Genomic DNA, 18,370 nt, shown 5'->3' with positions numbered 1-18,370 from the left:
GCCCAGAGATGGTCCCACCCACAAGGGGCCTTTCCCCCATGATCACTAATTGAGACAATGCCTTACAGCTGGATCTCATGGAGGCATTTCCCCAACTGAAGCTCCTTTCTCTGTGATAACTCCAGCTGTGTCAAGTTGACACAAAACTAGCCAGTACAGCCGGAAAGGTAGCTTAGTGGTGGTATGCGTGCCTATCATACGGAAGTCCCCGGATCCCGCGTCCCTGTCTCCAAACAAGTGACTACGCACATAAGTAAACTGAAGGTGCCGCTCACTTCCTGCCTCAGTTTATCCTTATATCAGTTATAAAGGAAGATCTCATTCTCTTTCACATCTCCCAAGCATGAAACTAGACACACGTGAATCTTGAGAAGTGTGTGTCCATCCCCTACTGGAAACTGCTGTCTTGTAAAGCACTCCTGATAGCTGGCTGGCATGAAACTACATTTGGAATTCAGAATTTCTCCTCAGAGTGCACCTGCTCGTTTTGGTCGGTAACTCTATCCAAAATAAAAGCCGAGTTTAAAAATTAAAACCAGATTACCATTTGCTTTGAAACTCTCTTTATGAACACTTATAGGCCTGTGGCTATAACTGGATGGTGGAGTATATGACTAGCACACACAGGGCCATGAGTTCAATTCCAAGTGCTTCCAATAATAATATTATCCTCAAACAAGCATGGGGAATGTAACGGTTGAAATCTCATGTATATAAAGAGAGAAAAATTGGAATGAGCTGAGTGGCAGGAACCGCTTAAAATTAGTCCCAAACTCGTATTCTGTGGTTCAGACCAAAAGATCTGAGTATTAATCGGTGGTCCACATACGGAGAGTTATGGGGGAAGGATTGCAGTTTGTAGGATCCATTCACACAGCAGCTGTGTGTAATGAGTGGATTGACAAATTACAAGAGCTGACTGAGGAGATGATGGTTCACTTTTACAGGATGCTCTGTAAGCTTTTTTTCATGTGAGAGTTTCTATAATGTACTTAACTCATCTCCTCTTATAGAAATTCTATTTCAACTTAACCCATCAAGAAAGCTTCCCACTTTAATAAGTCTAGGTAGAAAATCATTTCCATTTAGACTAAATTGAAATTGGTTCTCTGAAGAGGTAGCAACGCCCTAAGCACAAAAGTAAAATTACAGTCTATTAGTAGGGAGCAAATCAACGCATTATGAATATGCAAACGTCTGGAAACAGTTAGACATAAAATACATATTGAATACTAACCAGCCCTCTGTGATGTGTGTTTGGTTTGAATGCGCCCGAGACGACTCACGCACCGGAACTTTGGTTATCCTGGATGAAACCTAACAAATGGAATCATGGGAGTCAAAGACAGAATCAGTACAGGTTCAAGTCTGAACGTTAGTCACTTTTCTGTCACTGTGATAAAATACCAGGACGAAGGCAAGTTACAGAAGAAAGAGTCCCTCACGGCGAGGAGACACAGCATCAAGTGGCAAGCAAGGCGGAGGAGCTGGAAGCTGAGAGACTACATCCTCACCCTCCAGCACAAACCACCAGAGAGCCAACTGGTGAGTGGGTCTGTAAACAATCAGTGACACGCCTCCTTCAGCTAGGCCCCACCTCCCAAAGAGTCCCCAAAGCGCAAGGCCAACTCAGAACTGAGTGTTCAAATATCTGAACTTGTAGGAAACAATCTTACCCAAGCCACCACCAAGTCCAACCTGACTTTGTTTACTTCAGATGCATAGAGTGTGTTTTTATGCATGAAATAATACTACATTATGCTGGGTCACCTACGGGGTGTCCTAGTAAAAGGCACGTGATGATCTTTCCTCCCACAGCTGTGGTGGTACTCCTAATCATGGGATTATAAGCCTGTTCCCTGAATTTCTGTATCATACCTTTCTTATTTTGTGATTAATGCATCACATGAGAAGTGGGTTATTTTGAGACTACGTGCTACACCTTACCACAGGCTGGTCTTCTGGTTTTAGCATCTTTTCATTGGTTCTCTCCTAAATTGATTCACAGAGAATAAAAGTCTTTTTTTTTTTTTTTTTTTTTTAAAAAGCACACAATTCAGGTACTTGCTTAGAGGTTAAGAGCACTGGCTATTCCTCCAGTGAGAAACGATGCACCCATTAACTGTCTGTCATCTTCCACACTTCCCTTATTCCCAGCTTCCACCAACCACGAATCCACTCTGTTTCAGTTAAGCAGTTGTAAACCAGCCAGTGTTGGTGCTGGAAACCAAACTCGGGTCTTATGGAAGAGCATCAAGTGTTGTAAGCTGGCTCTCTCTCTCTCTCTCTCTCTCTCTCTCTCTCTCTGGCCATCTCTCTGGCCCCTGACTCTATGGACCTGCCTACATAGGGCATCTCACATAAAAGTAGTCGTATGGTATGTGACTCTGTGTTTTTATTTCATTAATGTGCTTTCAGGGTTTATCTGTTGTCTTGTAGTTTTAAACTAGCGGTGTTTTATTCCTTTTTATATGCTGCAATTATCACTGTGACTCTTGGGAGATGCTGATCTAAATACAAATTTCCGTCTAAACTTATGAAGGTGATATGGTTTTTAATCATCCTTTGGCGAGTTGCTTTTAAAGAAAACTGCTCCATTGTCGTTCCTTTTAACAGATGAAAGGGACTATGACGACCGCCTTTCTTGGGGTTTATGGAATCCTTGCTCGTTTCCACTCTAACAAGGCAGTCTCCGATTTTAAAGAGCTACAACGACCACCTCTCTTGAAGTGTGCACTATCTTCCCTCCTTTCCGATGGACGCACCGAAATCCAGCTGTCATCCCAGGAGCTCCTCCCTTTCCTTAGGCTCCCCCCGCCCCCCCGCCCGGAGGAGTCAGGAGGAGGAAGTGACGCACAGGAAGTGTCCCGATCCCCTTACAGTGGAGGAAGGAATCAAACTCCCAAGATGGCGGCGGCGTCTGAGGAGCGGATGGCTGAGGAAGGAGGCGGCGGCCACGGCGACGGCGGCTCCTGTTCGGCTGCCGGCTCCGCTCAGCGACAGCCCCCGGCGCCCCCGTCGCAGGCCCCGCCGTCGGGGTCCCAGGCACCCGCCGCGCCCGCGCTGGCACCGGACCACCTGCCCCAAAACAACACACTGGTGGCGTTGCCCATCGTAGCCATCGAGAACATCCTCAGCTTTATGTCCTACGACGAAATTAGCCAGCTCCGCCTGGTGAGGGCCGAGGCCTGAGGAGGGCCGGCGAGGGCGGCGCGTTCCTGGGGAGGGAGCCCCGCCGGCTCGGGACACGGAGCGCGCGCGTCCCCGGCAGCCGGGAAGTGGCGCTGGCGACGGCGGCGGGGTGCTTGCTGCTGCCGCGCTGGCGTCGCGACCGCCGGGCGGGCGAGGCTCCGCTCCTCGCCCCCAGCCCGGGATGCGCCCGCCTGCGAGAAGTAACGGAGCGGGGCTTGGTGCCCTCCGCCCGGCTGGACCGGCGACAGGGACTCCCGAGGGGGCAGGCGCCTGCCTCGACTGCCCGCTCGGGCTCTGGAGTTCACTCCCAAGTGGGCAGAGGATCCCAGCCAGGCTTGGGTTGTGTTGCAAGAATAGTGTGTATTGTCCCTCCAACCCAAGCTTCCTGCTTGAAAAGGATGAAGGGGGTTTGGCCGTCCCCCCTCCCCCTTGAGCCCCAGTTGCGGTTCTAAGATTGCAGTTGTGTTGTGCGTTTAAAACCTTAGAGCCTTAGCTGCCCACTAAAGTTGAGCCCTGGGAGATGATGGCCTGGCCGGCTTTGCCTCCCTGACACTCCTGCCTATAGCGAAGCAACTTGTCCCCTTGTCAAGCTATTACCCCCTCCCGCTTGTTTGCAATCTTTTTTTTTTTTTCAAATGTGCTTCAAGCCCACCCTCCTGCAGTCGGAGTGGTTTACTTATTATACCCTAAAAATAACACGTTGTCCTATCCAAAATTTAAAAAGAAAAAAAAAATTGCCATTGGAATGTTACTACATCCCCGAGGTTTGACTGAAGATTTGATGAATTCCTTGGTTCAGGAAGATATCTCACTTCCTACCGGGGAATTTCTCCTTAGGTGGTTAGGAAATTGGAGGAGGTGGACATTTTGAAGTGGTTGTGAACTGGTTTGATGTAGTCACTTAAATGTGCTCGGGATTGTTGATAAAAGGACAAAGATATCTTTCTGAATGTGCTGTGTGTGGCGGTTACTTATTCATCGCTATGCCATATTTTAGCCCTATACTTCCATCTCTAAATTGACCAGAATTGTGTTTCAAAGGAAATCATCTTTAAAAACAGCTTGCAGTCATCATTCATTCAAACTCGGGCAGGTTTTGTGTGTGCTTCCCCACACTCTGTGGAATGGAAATTTTTTTCTGTTTAGAGTAGGTATTTCAGAATACAGTGTCCTAGATTTTCAAAGCATCGTCCTAGGATTTCGTGTAGAATGGTAAATATTTCCTTTATGTTTTATAAAGCATGGTACTTGACCAAAATGTATGCTGTATATACATGGCGTTTGGCAATTGGGCATAACATTTGATTGAATTCAGCCAGCCAGCCAGACAATGGCTTTGAAAAAGCTTGGAATGTTCACAGGTTTTTTTTGTTAAGTGTTGAGAAAAATGAGGGTTTATTGGCTTGTTGGTCATTTTTCCTTCTTTTCATTCATTGTTGTTTTGTTTTGTGTGTTACTGTTTGGCCACCGATCTGGAGTTCAGCCTTGAGTCTGCTAGATAAATGCTCTGTCAGCTTTTAACTCTCATTTTTCCTTTTTTTTAAAACAAACAAACAAAGTGTGAAGAGGAGAAAATAGACTGCTTGGAGACCTGAGGTGAAATGGGCCTCACAATTCATTAATAATCGGCATCTCTTTCATGTGAAATGTATAGCTGCATATTGTATCTTAAGCCTTTTACTGGCTTGATTTGTAATTTAAAGCATTTTTCTTAAGGAGTCCCTATGGCATCCCCTCCCTCCCTGCTCCCAGCCAGGTTTATACAAACCAGTGTGGTTTTAGAAACAGAAGGCGAAGTCCTTTCTTAACCTGATGTCACTGGGTTTTTATGGAAATTAAGGTTTTAGATTCATTGGTTTCAGAAAATACAATTCAAGTGACATAAAATACAGATGTACTTTCTTGTCACTAGGTGTCAGCATTAATTTAATTACGCTCTTTTTTTGTGAAATTAATAGAAAAAGAGACATTGCCTCATTAGGTTCTTTGTACAGATCTTTTTAATTGAAGTGGTTATTTTTACCTACATCATTTGCCAAAAATTCAAGAGACTTAAGTGTGTGCTGGCATGTGCTGTATATATTACCTAAGTTCTTTTTAATTGTGTTTTCTTGAGTAAGTGGTAAGACTGGCCAAGCTCGGGAGGGAGCAGTACTGAGAGCGAGCACAACTGGCTTCCATTCAGCTGCATGCTGACCCGTGGGCTAGTTGACAGACACACTGTTGAGATAGCATTTTGCTTTTTCTCTTCCTTCCAGTTTTCTTTCTTGCCTCATCCTGAGAGACATCATGTTTCCCTGTTCCTAACACCTAACTTACAGGGCAGGTATATAACCCAAGTACTTAATATTAACAGTCTATACTTTTTGTAAGCGATCTCTAGCCTGAAGTTGCCTCAGCCGAATTTCATTTATTTGCTCAGGTTAGTTGGTGATAGTGCTTGCCTCCTGTAACAATAAATAATTGAGATTTGATTTTCCAGTCTACTGATTTCTCAGGGTCTGTCTTGAAGGCCTTATTGAATTGGCTATTTTTCTACCACTAAATTTTGTTCCCCAACATATGCAGCCTAGAAATCCTGGTTCCACAGAAATGGCTTTAAATAATTAATCTCTATAATGTATTAAAATGTATTTGGCTGAATACAACTTTTCAAATGAGGAGGTATGTAGTTTGAGTTGGTTGCTTTCCCAGTGCTTTGGCGTGTTAAGCAGACAGACCCCTAATAAGTACCTGAGATGCTTAGAAACAAGTAGTCAAGGTAAGAGGGGAGATCCCACCCTTAGGGAACAGAACAAACTTACCTTTGAACATGTTCCTTTGGCTCAGGAACCGAGGGTTCTGTTGGGAGAATTTTCAGGATAGTAAAGATGCTGTCATTGGTTCCCCTGTAATTCAAGTGGTGTTCATGCAAATAGAGTGCAATCAGTATTCCAGAGCATAAATGTGACTGTATCAAGAATTCTTGCTTGTTATCTGGGATAGAAATTTCCAGTTAGCAACCAAGTATATAAAAACCATGATGCTCCATCCCAAGATATTTGTCTAGATCACTCTAGAGAATTGAATCTGCTATTTATAGCTCCTTTCATGGGGTTTCTTCAAGCTTTAGAAAGCTGAAAGTTACAGACTGGGTTGGTAGTAGGAAATATGAAGGACAATGAAGAGGCCTTTCCTTTTGCTTGGAATTAGGCATGTCTCTGACTTGTTCCTCACTGTATCCTAGAAGTTCCCGATCTTTTCTGTTTCAGGATACCTTTATATTCTTTACAAGTCATGCTCCTAAGAGGTTACCTTAGAAACTCACAAAGCACACATCCATTAGCTGTCAGTGTAACAATGCATCATACATAGTATGACGACTGTATCGCTCCCGAGACCTCCACTGGATACCGGGCGGGAGAGAGTGGGTCTGGGCCTCGCTTCCTCACTATGAGGAGAGTTGACCGTGCACAAATAGAACACTACCCGCAGAGAGACCTGCAGAGTCTGAAGACACGAAGAGGCTTGAGGAGAGGGACTGAGACGAGCTCAAATCTGGAAGAATAGTCTTGGCTACTACTGCTACTCGGTGGCTTCCACCTGTGCCCTCTTGCACAGAGTGAGAAGCACGAGAAGCCTTTTTATGCTCTCCAGAACTGACGGCCTTTGGTGAGGAGAAATGTCTATGAATATTGGCAGGGCAGGGGTGGGGAAGGGGGCTCAGCAGTTAGAACTTTTGCCTAGCAGTCAGAAGAATGAGAGTTCAGCTCCCAAAACCTACGCATACATGCAGGTGGGAGTGGCCGACTACTTGGAATTCTAGCCCCTAAAAGCAGAGGGCCCAGAAACAAGCTAGCTGGCCATCCTAGCTGGTACTGGCAAGCTCTGGGTTTAAGAGACAGTACTTTAAGAGTAAAGTGACCTAGCACACACCTTTAATCCCAGCACTTGGGATGCAGAGGCAGAGGCAGAGGCGGCAGAGGAGGCAGAGGCAGCAGAGGAGGCAGAGGCAGCAGAGGAGGCAGAGGCAGGCAGTTCGATGAGTTGCAAACCTGCCTGGTCTACAGAGTTGAGTTCCAAGACAGCCAAGAGTACACAGAGAAATCCTGTCTCAAAAGATCAATAACCAAAAAAAAAAAAAAAAGAAAAAAGATTGTAGAAAATTACCTTCTTTCTTAGCATGCACATGTGCCTACAGAGGTTAACGTGTACACATAAAACATGAAAAGAAGAATCAAACATTTTTAATCATTTCATAGAAGCCAGCTGTGTTTGTATCCCCTGTACTGTCAGTTGGATCTCTAATGTCTCCCAAAGATCCATGCGCTCTAGCTGGCACTGACAGGAGCTGCCCAGAACTTTAACAAGTAGTGTCTACTATCAGTGGAGCTGTAGCCTAAAGGGGATACAGGAACCCTCATCCCAGCAAATCCTCTGCCAAGTCTGGGCTTCTTTTTTTTCTACCCACTGAGTTTGTTGGGGTTGTTTGTGTAAGCATGGACGTTTAAAGTGGATGCTGGTAACCCTTGTGCACTAGGCTATCGCCCCAGCTCTCCAAGATCATTTTAAAAAATGAGGGATTCAAACAAAGTTGTTTTGCCTTTTTTTTTTTTTTTTGTCTTGTCATTGTTGTTCTAAGTAGGGTCTCACGTAGCTCAGGCTAGCTTTAGGCTTGCTGTGTAGCCAAGGGTGACCTTGAACCTTGGGTCCTCTGACCCCTCCTGCAGGCTCTTCTGAAAGGATTCTAGTACGGTGAGTACAGTAATGATGCAAAGGGAGTTAGAGTCACAGAAGGCTTTAGTGAGGTGCTATCACCTCACATTTCCAAGACACGTTTTCTACAAGGGGAAAACAGGAGCCTATGTGCTCTGTTAGGCTTGAGATGGTCTGGTCAGATGGTTTACCCAGTCTTAAGTGCAAAATGCTAGAACCAGGAGCTTGGAAGAAACCTCTATTAAATGTTGTCTTTTGCTTCTAAAATGCTTGGGTCTGTATGCACAGGCTGTAATCTTAATATAGTACTGTGTTCACTGTGTGAAAATCCATATCATTCAGGTTATTGGGGTGTTATTCAAGTTTCTGTCAATGGAAGAAGCCAGGATGAAATTGACTAATGAGGACAGTGGCTTGTGCTGAGAGTCTTGGAGTTCTTGTTCTTTACTGGGCAGAAACTTACTACCTTGAGGCCACCGGTGCTGCAGCAGTGGTGTTCACTCTGTGATGCGTCAGGAGAAAAAAGAGCCTGGGTGTCCACAGCCCCCTTACAGCATCAGCCCCAGTGACCCACAGCTCACTAACAGGCCCTCCTTAAAGTTTTGGGCAACTCTCTTAACAGTGCCAAGCTGGAGACCAGGTCTTTAATGCCTTCCAGATCCAAATGACAGTCCAGGGTATGCAAGTACATCTGATTTCTCCTATGAAACAATATTTTGCATGTTTTGTGTGCATGAGTGTTTACCTGTGTAGGTGCACGTACCTGCAGAGAAATAGTCAATGTTTGATCCACCTTATTCACCACATACCATTTGGGCCTTCCAGAGTCTGTGATAAGTGGAAGCTTTTAGTGTATTGAACAAAATAGTTCTTAAAACATTTCACTGCTGTGAGTCAACAGTAGAGAGTCACACCATTGTGAAGTAATGGGCTTTTCTGTGTAACTTATACTAGCTACTGGAAAAGTGATGCTTATAATTTGCCTGAAACAGATTCGCCCCAGCATGGAGTTAATGTTTTATAAGACTTTAACATTCTTGTGTATGTGTATGTCGTAAGGTCTTGTGCACCGATGTGTCTGTGTGGATGCATTCATAGGACTATGGAATGTGACTTGTGAGTGTGGAAGTCAGTGGTTGACAGGTCTGGTGGCGCTCATGTTGATTACAAACTAGCAAAGGCTGACCTTGAACTCAGGGTCCTCCTACTATGTACCACCACTCTTAACTCAAGGGAAAAATACTTTAAGATTTATTTTACTTTTATTTCTATGTGCGTGTTTATATCAGCCACATCTATGTAGGAGCTGTGGAGGCCAGAAGGTAATGAATTCCTAGGAGCTAGAGTTACAGGCAGTTCTGAGCCCACCTTGTGTGGCGTGGGGACCAAAGTCAGGTCTTCCAGAGAACAGCAAGCACTTTTAACTGCTTAGTCAGCATCTCAGCTCCTGCAGACAAATCCTGAGAGTAAGTTATCATAGTATAAACAGGAGAGCCATTTTTAATGTTTCATCAGAGCACCCTCATCTTAGTTGATGCCCACTTCCTTTACTGAGAACAGTGCAGATAACAGAAAACCATCAAAAAGTCTTCCTTTTTGACTTTTGGGTGCTAATAGGAGCTTGGGGCAAACTCTTTCTAATTATTTTTCTCAGGCTAATGTAAAATGAGTTTATATTTTCTTTCAAGTGAATATCTAGGGGACAAGTCACCCAAAATAGAATATTTCTTATAATTCTACCTGCTGCTGATTGAGGATCGTGGTATATCTACTATACCAGGGACTGGAGAGACAGTTTAGTGGTTAAGAGCACTGACTGCTCTTCCAGAGTCCCTGGGTTTGATTCCCAGCACGCATAAGGCTGGTGTCTTAGTCAGGGTTTCTATTCCTACACAAACATGATGACCAAGAAGCAAGTTGGGGAGGAAAGGGTTTATTCGGCTTACACTTCCATACTGCTGTTCATCAGCAAGGAAGTCAGGATTGGAACTCAAGCAGGTCAGGAAGCAGGAGCTGATGCAGAGGCCATGGAGGGATGTTCTTTACTGACTTGCTTCCCCAGGCTTGCTCAGCCTTCTCTCTTATAGAACCAAGACTACCAGCCCAGAGATGGCACCACCCACAAAAGGACCTCCCCCCTTGATCACTAATTGAGAAAATGCCTTACAGTTGGATCTCATGGAGGCATTTCCTCAACTGAAGCTCCTTTCTCTGTGATAACTCCAGCTGTGTCAACTTGACACAGAATTAGCCAGTATAGCTGGCATCTTACAACTGTCTGTAACCCAGTTGCAAGAGATCTGATGCCCTTTGCTGGCTCCAAGGGCACATGGTGCACAGACGAGTGTGCAAGCTAATCCCGCACATAAATATACAGTGTACTAGCACAGGCAAAGTAAGCTGGACATCATTGTCTAGGAAACACCAAAATGCTGTTAGTAAGACTTGGGAATGAGTTCCCTGAAAAGGTAAATAGGAAAGAAACCAGGCAGAATGAACAACGCTCCTTCACTATTCACTTTATAGATGGTCCCGTCTGTCACTGCTTTAGGGTACATTTGTCAGCAGTCTTCACTTGTGTGTTCATTCTCATGCTCCAAGTGGGGATGGTGAGTTTAGGTTCACACAGGCAAAGATGTAGCTTGCCTTTTACTAATCTATTTGAAGAGCACAAATATAAAACATGCCTCTAAAACTTGTCTCAAAACCACAGTTTTTCCATCTATTTTTTCCATCTATCTATTTCCAGGGGATTTCTCATTCCAGCTTATATTTAACCATCTCAGTTTCCCTCAAAATTGAGCTCTATAGCTCTTTTTTGGAAGGACCATCTTAGGTCTGATAAAGAATTAAACTCTAGGATATTCACATTTTCATTCTTTTCTTCTATTGATCTTTCGAAGAGTTCAGGGTATAGAACTTGTAGAGTCTATTTCAAGTCAGGTATAATAGCACATAGCTGTAATCTTAGCACTTGACAAGCTGAGGCAGGAGGATTGCTTCAAGTTCAAATCCAGCCTGGGCTGTTTAGCAGGACCTTGCCCCAAACAGTCAAAACAAGTGAACAAAGCAGTGCCACTCTGCAGACCATTACTAGGAGTTTGGACTTAGGCAGTGACAGCTTTTGAGTTCTTTAGAGAAAAGCATCAGGTGCCTTCTTATAGAAAACTAACAGCACCAAGAACCTTATAAACCGAGCTGACACACACAGTCTCCTCAATTCCAAGCCAGTGCTTCACAACTTAGCGTTTATGAAAAATCAGAGGCTACCTTGATGTGCTGTACATGTTATTGCAACATCGGAGTTACATCCGAAAGTCTTTACAGGATCCTAAACAAAACTGAAGACTTGTAGGGTCTTTCTCAAGACAGCTGAGGCGTCAGAGGGGAAAATGCTGTAAATTAAAAGGCATCATATATTATAAGTGGCCAAGGGTTAAAATGTGCACCTTAGAATTAACTAAAGCCTTCAGAGATATTAAAGGAAAATTTCAAGGTTCACAAATTTATTGTGCAACTGCCTTGCATTGTTGAGAAAGACCATGATGACAAATCTAAAAAGATTTCTTAACAAATATATGTGAAAAAAATTTATTACCACTTAGGTTAAACAAAACTTTTGAAAAGGATAAATATGGCATATTAAGTCCTGGAGGAACTAATATATTAGAGAAACCTGTATTCATTTCTAATACTAAAACAGCAAGGATCAAAGAACCCACAGTGTCATTTCTGTAAAATGGTGAGTCTCATTAACTCCCTTGGAGTTTTGTTTTGTTTTGTTTGGCGGCGGGGGGGGGGGGGGGGGGGGGGGGGGGGGGGGGGGTTCCAAGAATGTTTATATAGCATTTATTTTTCCTTCTCAATAAAGCTAGAAAAACTGGGACTGGAGAGACAGCAGTTAAGATCTCTTGCTGCTCTTCCAGGAGCCCTGGGTTCTGTTCCCAGCTCTCAGGTGGCAACTCACAGTCAGTCATCCCTAACTACAATTCCAGGGGATCAGCTGGTCTCTATAGGCAGCAGGCCTGAACATAGTACATAGACATATATGCATGCAAAAGCCTGTACATATAAAATAGTTTTTAAGCTAGAAAAGCTGCTAATTAACAGATGTATACATCTGTTATGTATACTTAATTTTACACCAGACACGTTTGAATTGACTGTGACTTTTAAAAACCAGGAGTGCTGCCAAAAACTGTCTCCTACATCATTCTGATTGTGTTTCCAGCCTTAATTCTTTAAGTTGATGCATAAATCTTGTACATATTTGAAAAACGATTAGTTTGTTTATTGAGGTAAAGTCTCACTGTACAATCCAAGCTGGCCTGGACTTGACATGTAACCCAGGCTGGCCATGAATTCTACACTGGCTCTTCCTTCCAAATGCTGAGATTACAGGCATGTACCATCATGCTTGGAACTGGTTTGGGCAAACATGTTGTGTAATGTCCAAATTAGGATGAACGTGGATGTTAAGACTTTGTAGTTTCTGTTATAGTGGAAAAATCTTAAATCTTTTCATGGCATTTTATACTTGCACTGTACATGATTTGTGTTGTGGTTATCTTGCACTCCAGGACATATGTGCCTCAAAATGGAGCCCAGTGACCAGTGATGAGCGAGCCTTTACCCTCCACTCCACCCCTCTCAGCCTCTCCTCTCCACCGTTCTAGCCGCTGTCTATGCGTCCTGATAGTTTCTAACATAGGCATCATCTTTGTTTATTATGCACTGTATTTTTAATTTGTGTCTTAGGGAAACTACCAATTTGCTAGGATTAACATTATGATGTTAATAACCAGAGAAACAACATTTTTCCCCTGAGCCTTGGAAAATTATTAGTATACCCCTAAATTTAGAACTACACTTCAGATGAGGCAGTTTGGGAATTGTTTGTGCTGTGCTTTGTGTGCTATTTATTCTGTGCTCTGTGCTGTGCTCTCTGTACTGTTCTGTGCTCTGTGTACTATGCTGTGTTCTATGTGCTGTGTTCTGTGCTGTGTGCTGCGCTGTGTTCTATGTGCTGTGTGCTGTGCTGTGCTGTACTGAACCCAGAGCCTCTTGTACCCTAAGCGAGGTAATTTAGAGTTGCAAGTTACCATACATTGGCAGCAGTGATCATTAAATGGTTTGCCATGGGGAAATGCAGTATCATCCAGTCTTTTTTAAGATGACTTTGCCCCCTTTTGAATCCTAAACAAAGAATACATGTGTCCCTTTTGTCTGTGCTGTCAGTGTTTATTGCGCATTCATGAAAGGAGAAGGACTAATAAACACTGCGTGTCAGACGCCGTTGACTAATGCTTCGTGTGTTTGCACGTTGGCTTCTGTGGCACTGTTCTAATTTGTCTTTGTGACGTGGGCTGGGGTTTTTGTTTGTTTGCTTTTTTTCCTCTTCTGTTTTTGTCCTTTCTCTGAGCCTTTCTTGTAGCTTCCATCTGCAGACGTCAGTGGAGGCGTCATTTATAAGCATTGGTTTTTCTACTTTTCTGTTTCCACTGAGATTCGTCCATATTGATTTTAGCTGTCTCCAGTGAGTTTCCAGAAGAACATTTTAGCCCTAATATTGCAGTAGCTACAGAAATAACCAGCCTGTTATAACAGAAATAACAACTGTCTCCGCATCTTTTAAAATATTGGGGATCATCTTTTCAGAATGATTTCTCATTTTCTGATTTCCAACCTAAGACTTGGGAAATTTCTTCTTACCTTTCCCTACACACTTGATTTGACTTCAGAAGTATTTGCTTGGTACTTTACTCATTCCATAGTTTGTCCCTTTGCAGGCACCATAGCCTGTAGTGCTGTGTGCAGTCTTGCCTTTTGTTCCTTCAGAGCCTCATTCAGATCTTCAGTCGTGTGCCTTGTCTCTTGGGTGACTTTTGGGTTTACTTGGTTCTCGTTAGTGACTCTGACCTGCTCAGATCAGTAAAGCAGTCTTTACTGAATGTCTGCATGAGGAAGGAGAGGCTGTGGATCCTTTAGAATGAGCTAGATCCAGTAGATCCAGTAGAACAAGACTTGAAACAAATAATTTCAACAGTACCTTCAAATTGTTACAGTAATAACCGACTGACCTTGGAAGTGTGAATATGTGGTTGTTTAAAAAAATTATTCCATCTCAGAACTTAGCAATGTTGCAGAGTTTACAGAGACAAGAAATATCCTAAACTTTATAGTAGAGGGTTTTTAATAGTTATCTTTTCTTCTGCTAAACCCATTTCCTGTTCCAGATGCAGCCCTCTGAAATCTTTGACTACCCCACTTCACTTTCTCTTGACTTTCTGCCATCAAAGATGAGAATTGAGTCCTGTTTCTATTTCACACATAAATATACTTTTTCTTCCTCACATTTCACAAAAATATTCAGTATTCATGTTGCAGTAATATGTTTATTGCAAATTAGTGTACTGAATGTCTAAAGTGTTCTGGAGAGCCACAGAGATTCCCAAAATGGGCTCTGTAAGACTGCAGATAACATAGTCCTGTGGTTTTGGGTTTGGTTTTGTGTGTATGGGTGTTTGGTCTGCATGTATATCTGTGTATATCTCGGGGATTTCTTTTTAACAAATACATAGCAAGTATTTGTGCATAGATGCTATAATGGAATAGCACAGATACAAAGAAGCACAAGATAGCCTCTGCTAATTGGCATGGCCGTGGTAGGCATTGTCTTTAATAGTGAACACTGCATATTTTTGTGAAATGTGAGGAAGAAAAAGTATATTTTTATGTGAAATAGAAGCAGAGAGGACTCAGTTCTTATCTTTGATGGCAGAAAGTCAAGAGAAAATGAAGTGGAGTAGTCCAAGATTTCAGAGGGCTGCATCTGGAACAGGAAATGGGTTTAGCAGAAGAAAAGATAACTATTAAAACCCTCTACTATAAAGTTTAGGATAGTCTTTAACGAAAGCCTTGGACACCTCGAGCCAAATCACTGGAAGAAATGAAAATTTTCATTCTGCTTAGATTTTTTTAAATAAAAGTTTGAATTTTCCTGGGGTTGGTTGGTTGGTTTTTGATAAAAAGGAATGTTTTAAACTTAAAACTTTCAGGTGCATCATTTTACTGCTCTTCCATCCTCAGACAGGGTATTCACTCTACACTTAAGTCAGCGGTACTGCTTGGCCCAAACATTAGTCAGTTCTTAGTGAGACTCCACAGTAATTGAATGCCACTGATGGCCCCGGCAGTGACTCAGCTTAGACAGTGTTGTGGGAGCAGTACCAGCTCAGAAACCTCCCACCCAGGTTCATCATTGATGGTTTGCTTATTGGTTTTCTCTATCTTTCAATTCTGTCTCCCCTCTGCTTATAGGTTTGTAAGAGAATGGACCTGGTCTGTCAGAGAATGTTGAATCAGGGGTTTCTAAAAGTGGAGAGGTTCCATAACCTGTGTCAGAAGCAAGTTAAAGCACAGCTACCGAGGTATGTTCCAGGTGGCGTCAGCCTTGAGTCACACGCGGGGGCGGGGGCGGGGGCGGTGCAGCTTGTTTGCTGCTTTGGGTTTTGGTGTTTTGTTTTTTTCCCCCACAGATTTGTCATACATAAGTTTCAACTCTTTATAACAAAGAACATCCCGTCACAATAAACGCTATCTCTTGTCATCTGTTCTTATTGCCATTTTGTTCAACATTTTATTGGTTGTTGTAGCCAGGGCAAGAGGCAAAAACTGAGAGGATCTAAGTGTCCCTCAGCGCCAGCATGATGTGTTCTTGGATACAGGTACACTGATAATGTATTGTTAGAGGTTATAATGCACAAAGATCAGCTGGAAGTACACTAGAAGTGAATACTCTTCCCCGGGCAGTGGTGACCCACATAATGGGGAGGCTGAGCCAGACGAATTCTTTAGTTTGAGACCAGCCTGGTCTACAGAGCAAGTTCCAGGACAGCCAAGGCTACACAGAGAAACCCTGTCTCAAATTTTTTAAAAAAGAGGGCTGGAGAGATGGCTCAGCAGTTAAGGACACTTGTTCTTAACTTGTCCAGCCTCAGCTGGATTTCTAACATTCAAAAGCAACTCCTCATTGTCTATAAGGAATTCCACGCAGACGCACATGCAAGCAAAACACCCATTGACATAAATCCTTACAAGAGAAACAAGAGTCATAGGCCGGGAGGTGGGGGGCAGGGTGTGCACACCTTTAATCCCAGCACTTGGGAGGTAGAGGCAGTTGAATCTCTGAGTTTGACACCAGCCTGGTCTCCATAGTGAGTTCCAGGACAGCCAGGATTCTGTACATAGACCCTGTCTTGGGAAAAAGAGAAAAAGGAAAAGGTGCACATATATAGCCTTAGCACTTGGTCTTATCATTTGGTGGAAGCAAAAGGCGCAGGAATTCAAGGCCAGTCTGGGCTGCAAGAAACCCTGTCTCTAAAATAGAAAGAAAGGAGGTGGGGTGTGGGGGACTGGAGAGATGGCTTAGCAATTAAGAACATTGACTGCTCTTCCAAAGGATCTAGGCTCAGTTTCTAACACTGTCATGGCAGCCCACAACTGCCTCAATTCTAGTTCCGGGGGATCTGATGCCCTCACAGACATATGCAGGCAGCATACCAATGCACATAAAATAAACATAAATAAATTATTTTTAAAAAAAGAAAAAAGAAAAGAAAGGGTTTCAAACAAAAATGAAAGAAAATAGGTGTGTATGTTTGTGGACTGGAAGATTTTATATTGTTAATGTGACAGTGTTCCTCAGGTCTATCTGTAATACTATACAGTACTGAGCAAGTCTCACCTCTCTATATACATATATTTTAGAATTTGGACAGCTAATCTTAAAGTTATTGTGGAAATATAAGAGACCCAAAATAACTAACACAATTTTGAGTAGTAGCGTTGGAAGACAAATACTTCCGGATTTTAAAACAGAGTACTAAGGTGTGGTGGTCAGAGCAGTAGGGTACAAGATCTAATGATAGGTCAGTGGGGTACAATAGATAGTCTGGAAATAAACCCTCGTATACTTATTTGGTTTTCAGTAAGGGTGACAAGACAGTTCAATTGGGGAAACAATGATGGTTTTTAAAGATTGGCTAGGCATGGTGATACTCAGCATTTTGGAGACAGAAGCAGGAGAAGCTCTCATGAGTTCAGAGCCAACCTGCCACGTAGTAAGCTCTCAAATTAAAAGACAGCCAAGATACACAAAGAGACCCTGTCTAAAAGTAATAGTAATAGTAGTAATAATAATAATAATAATAATAATAATAATAGTTGCTTATAGATAAGGGCACTGATGACCTGAATTCTCTCCCGAAAACTCACATGATACAAAGAGAACTAACTGATTCCCACAGGTTGTCCTATGATCTTCATATGTATACACACACACACACACACACAGAGTAAATTAAAAAAAAAAATGGAGCTTGAGAAAAATGTGTGCATATAAAGCTGGCCAGTACCAAGCTATACAGAAAAGGGACTGTGGCTGACTGCACTTGTTCGAGAACCCTTAGAGAACATAATGTCACAAGTGTGGCTTGGGCAGCTGGGTACCATGGTACACACCTCTAATTTCAATTCTCATGAAACTGAGACAGTAGAATCAAGCTCGAAGCCTGGCTCCGCTACAAAGCAAGTTTGAAGCTAGCTTGAGCTGTGTGCTGAGATGTGTGGCTCAGCAGCTTAGAGCACTTGTTGCCCTGGTAGAACCTAGCAGCCACGTGGTAGCTCACAACCTTCTGTAACTCTCGTTCCAGGGGATCCAGCACTTCTTCTGACCTCTGTGGGTATCAGGCACCCACATGGTGCACATAAATACGTGCATATAAAACATTCACACACATAAAATTAAATGCTTTTGTAAAAGACAAGATGAACAAATAAAGATAGCCAAATTAAAAGTTAAACAGACATTACGTTAAAGCAATTTGCCCTAAGTATGTTTTCAAGAGAAATTAAAATGTGTATGCATACAAACACTTGAAAGCAAGAACTGTTTATAGCTCAGTGGAACACTTGACTAGCATGTCCACCTGACATGGTCTCTAGCAGAGCTAAAACACACACTGCACAGATGTTCTTGGATCTTTATTCATAATCAAATGTAGGAAGGACCCAGATGTGTAAAGGGATGATATCTGTGTATAAGGGGATGCTATTCAGCAACAAAAGGTCAATGCTAGAGCAGAGTGAACTGTGAGCTGTAGCAAGTGTGAAAAGCCAGGCACAAAGGGCTGCCCGGCACGATCCTGTTTACTCCAGTGTTCAAAGTAAAGGCACTATAGAATACACAGAAGGACACAAGGAGTTGCCAGATGGGCACCTGATGAGGTCCAGGCTTCCTTTTCCTGGTGATGAAGGTGTGCTGAATTTAGAGAATGGTGATGGTTGTGCCCCTCTAAATACAGTCTGCTCTGTGTACCTGCAAACTAAATAGGGTGTGACGTTGCTACAGTGTATGCACAGCGGCCTCCTAAATAAAGATACTGACTTATTGGAGTTAGTATAGCCAACAAAAGAAATCTAA

General features: G+C 43.1%; 1 protein-coding gene across 1 annotated transcript in view; it reads left to right on the top strand.

Annotated features, from left to right (window-relative positions):
- The first annotated feature begins 2,884 nt into the window (after positions 1-2,884).
- The window catches only part of Fbxo28 (F-box protein 28), a 28,839-nt gene continuing 13,353 nt past the window's right edge, over positions 2,885-18,370 (top strand). The window contains exons 1-2 of the mRNA XM_021165929.2: positions 2,885-3,174; positions 15,208-15,317. Of these exons, the coding sequence (XP_021021588.1) occupies positions 2,908-3,174; positions 15,208-15,317 (377 nt within the window). The 5' untranslated portion in view covers positions 2,885-2,907. The remainder of the gene's footprint in view (positions 3,175-15,207; positions 15,318-18,370) is intronic.

Source organism: Mus caroli, chromosome 1 (genome assembly GCF_900094665.2).
Source record: "Mus caroli chromosome 1, CAROLI_EIJ_v1.1, whole genome shotgun sequence".
NCBI lineage: Eukaryota > Metazoa > Chordata > Mammalia > Rodentia > Muridae > Mus > Mus caroli.
Note: the sequence above shows the minus strand (reverse complement) of the source record. Positions and strands in the feature narration are given on the sequence as shown.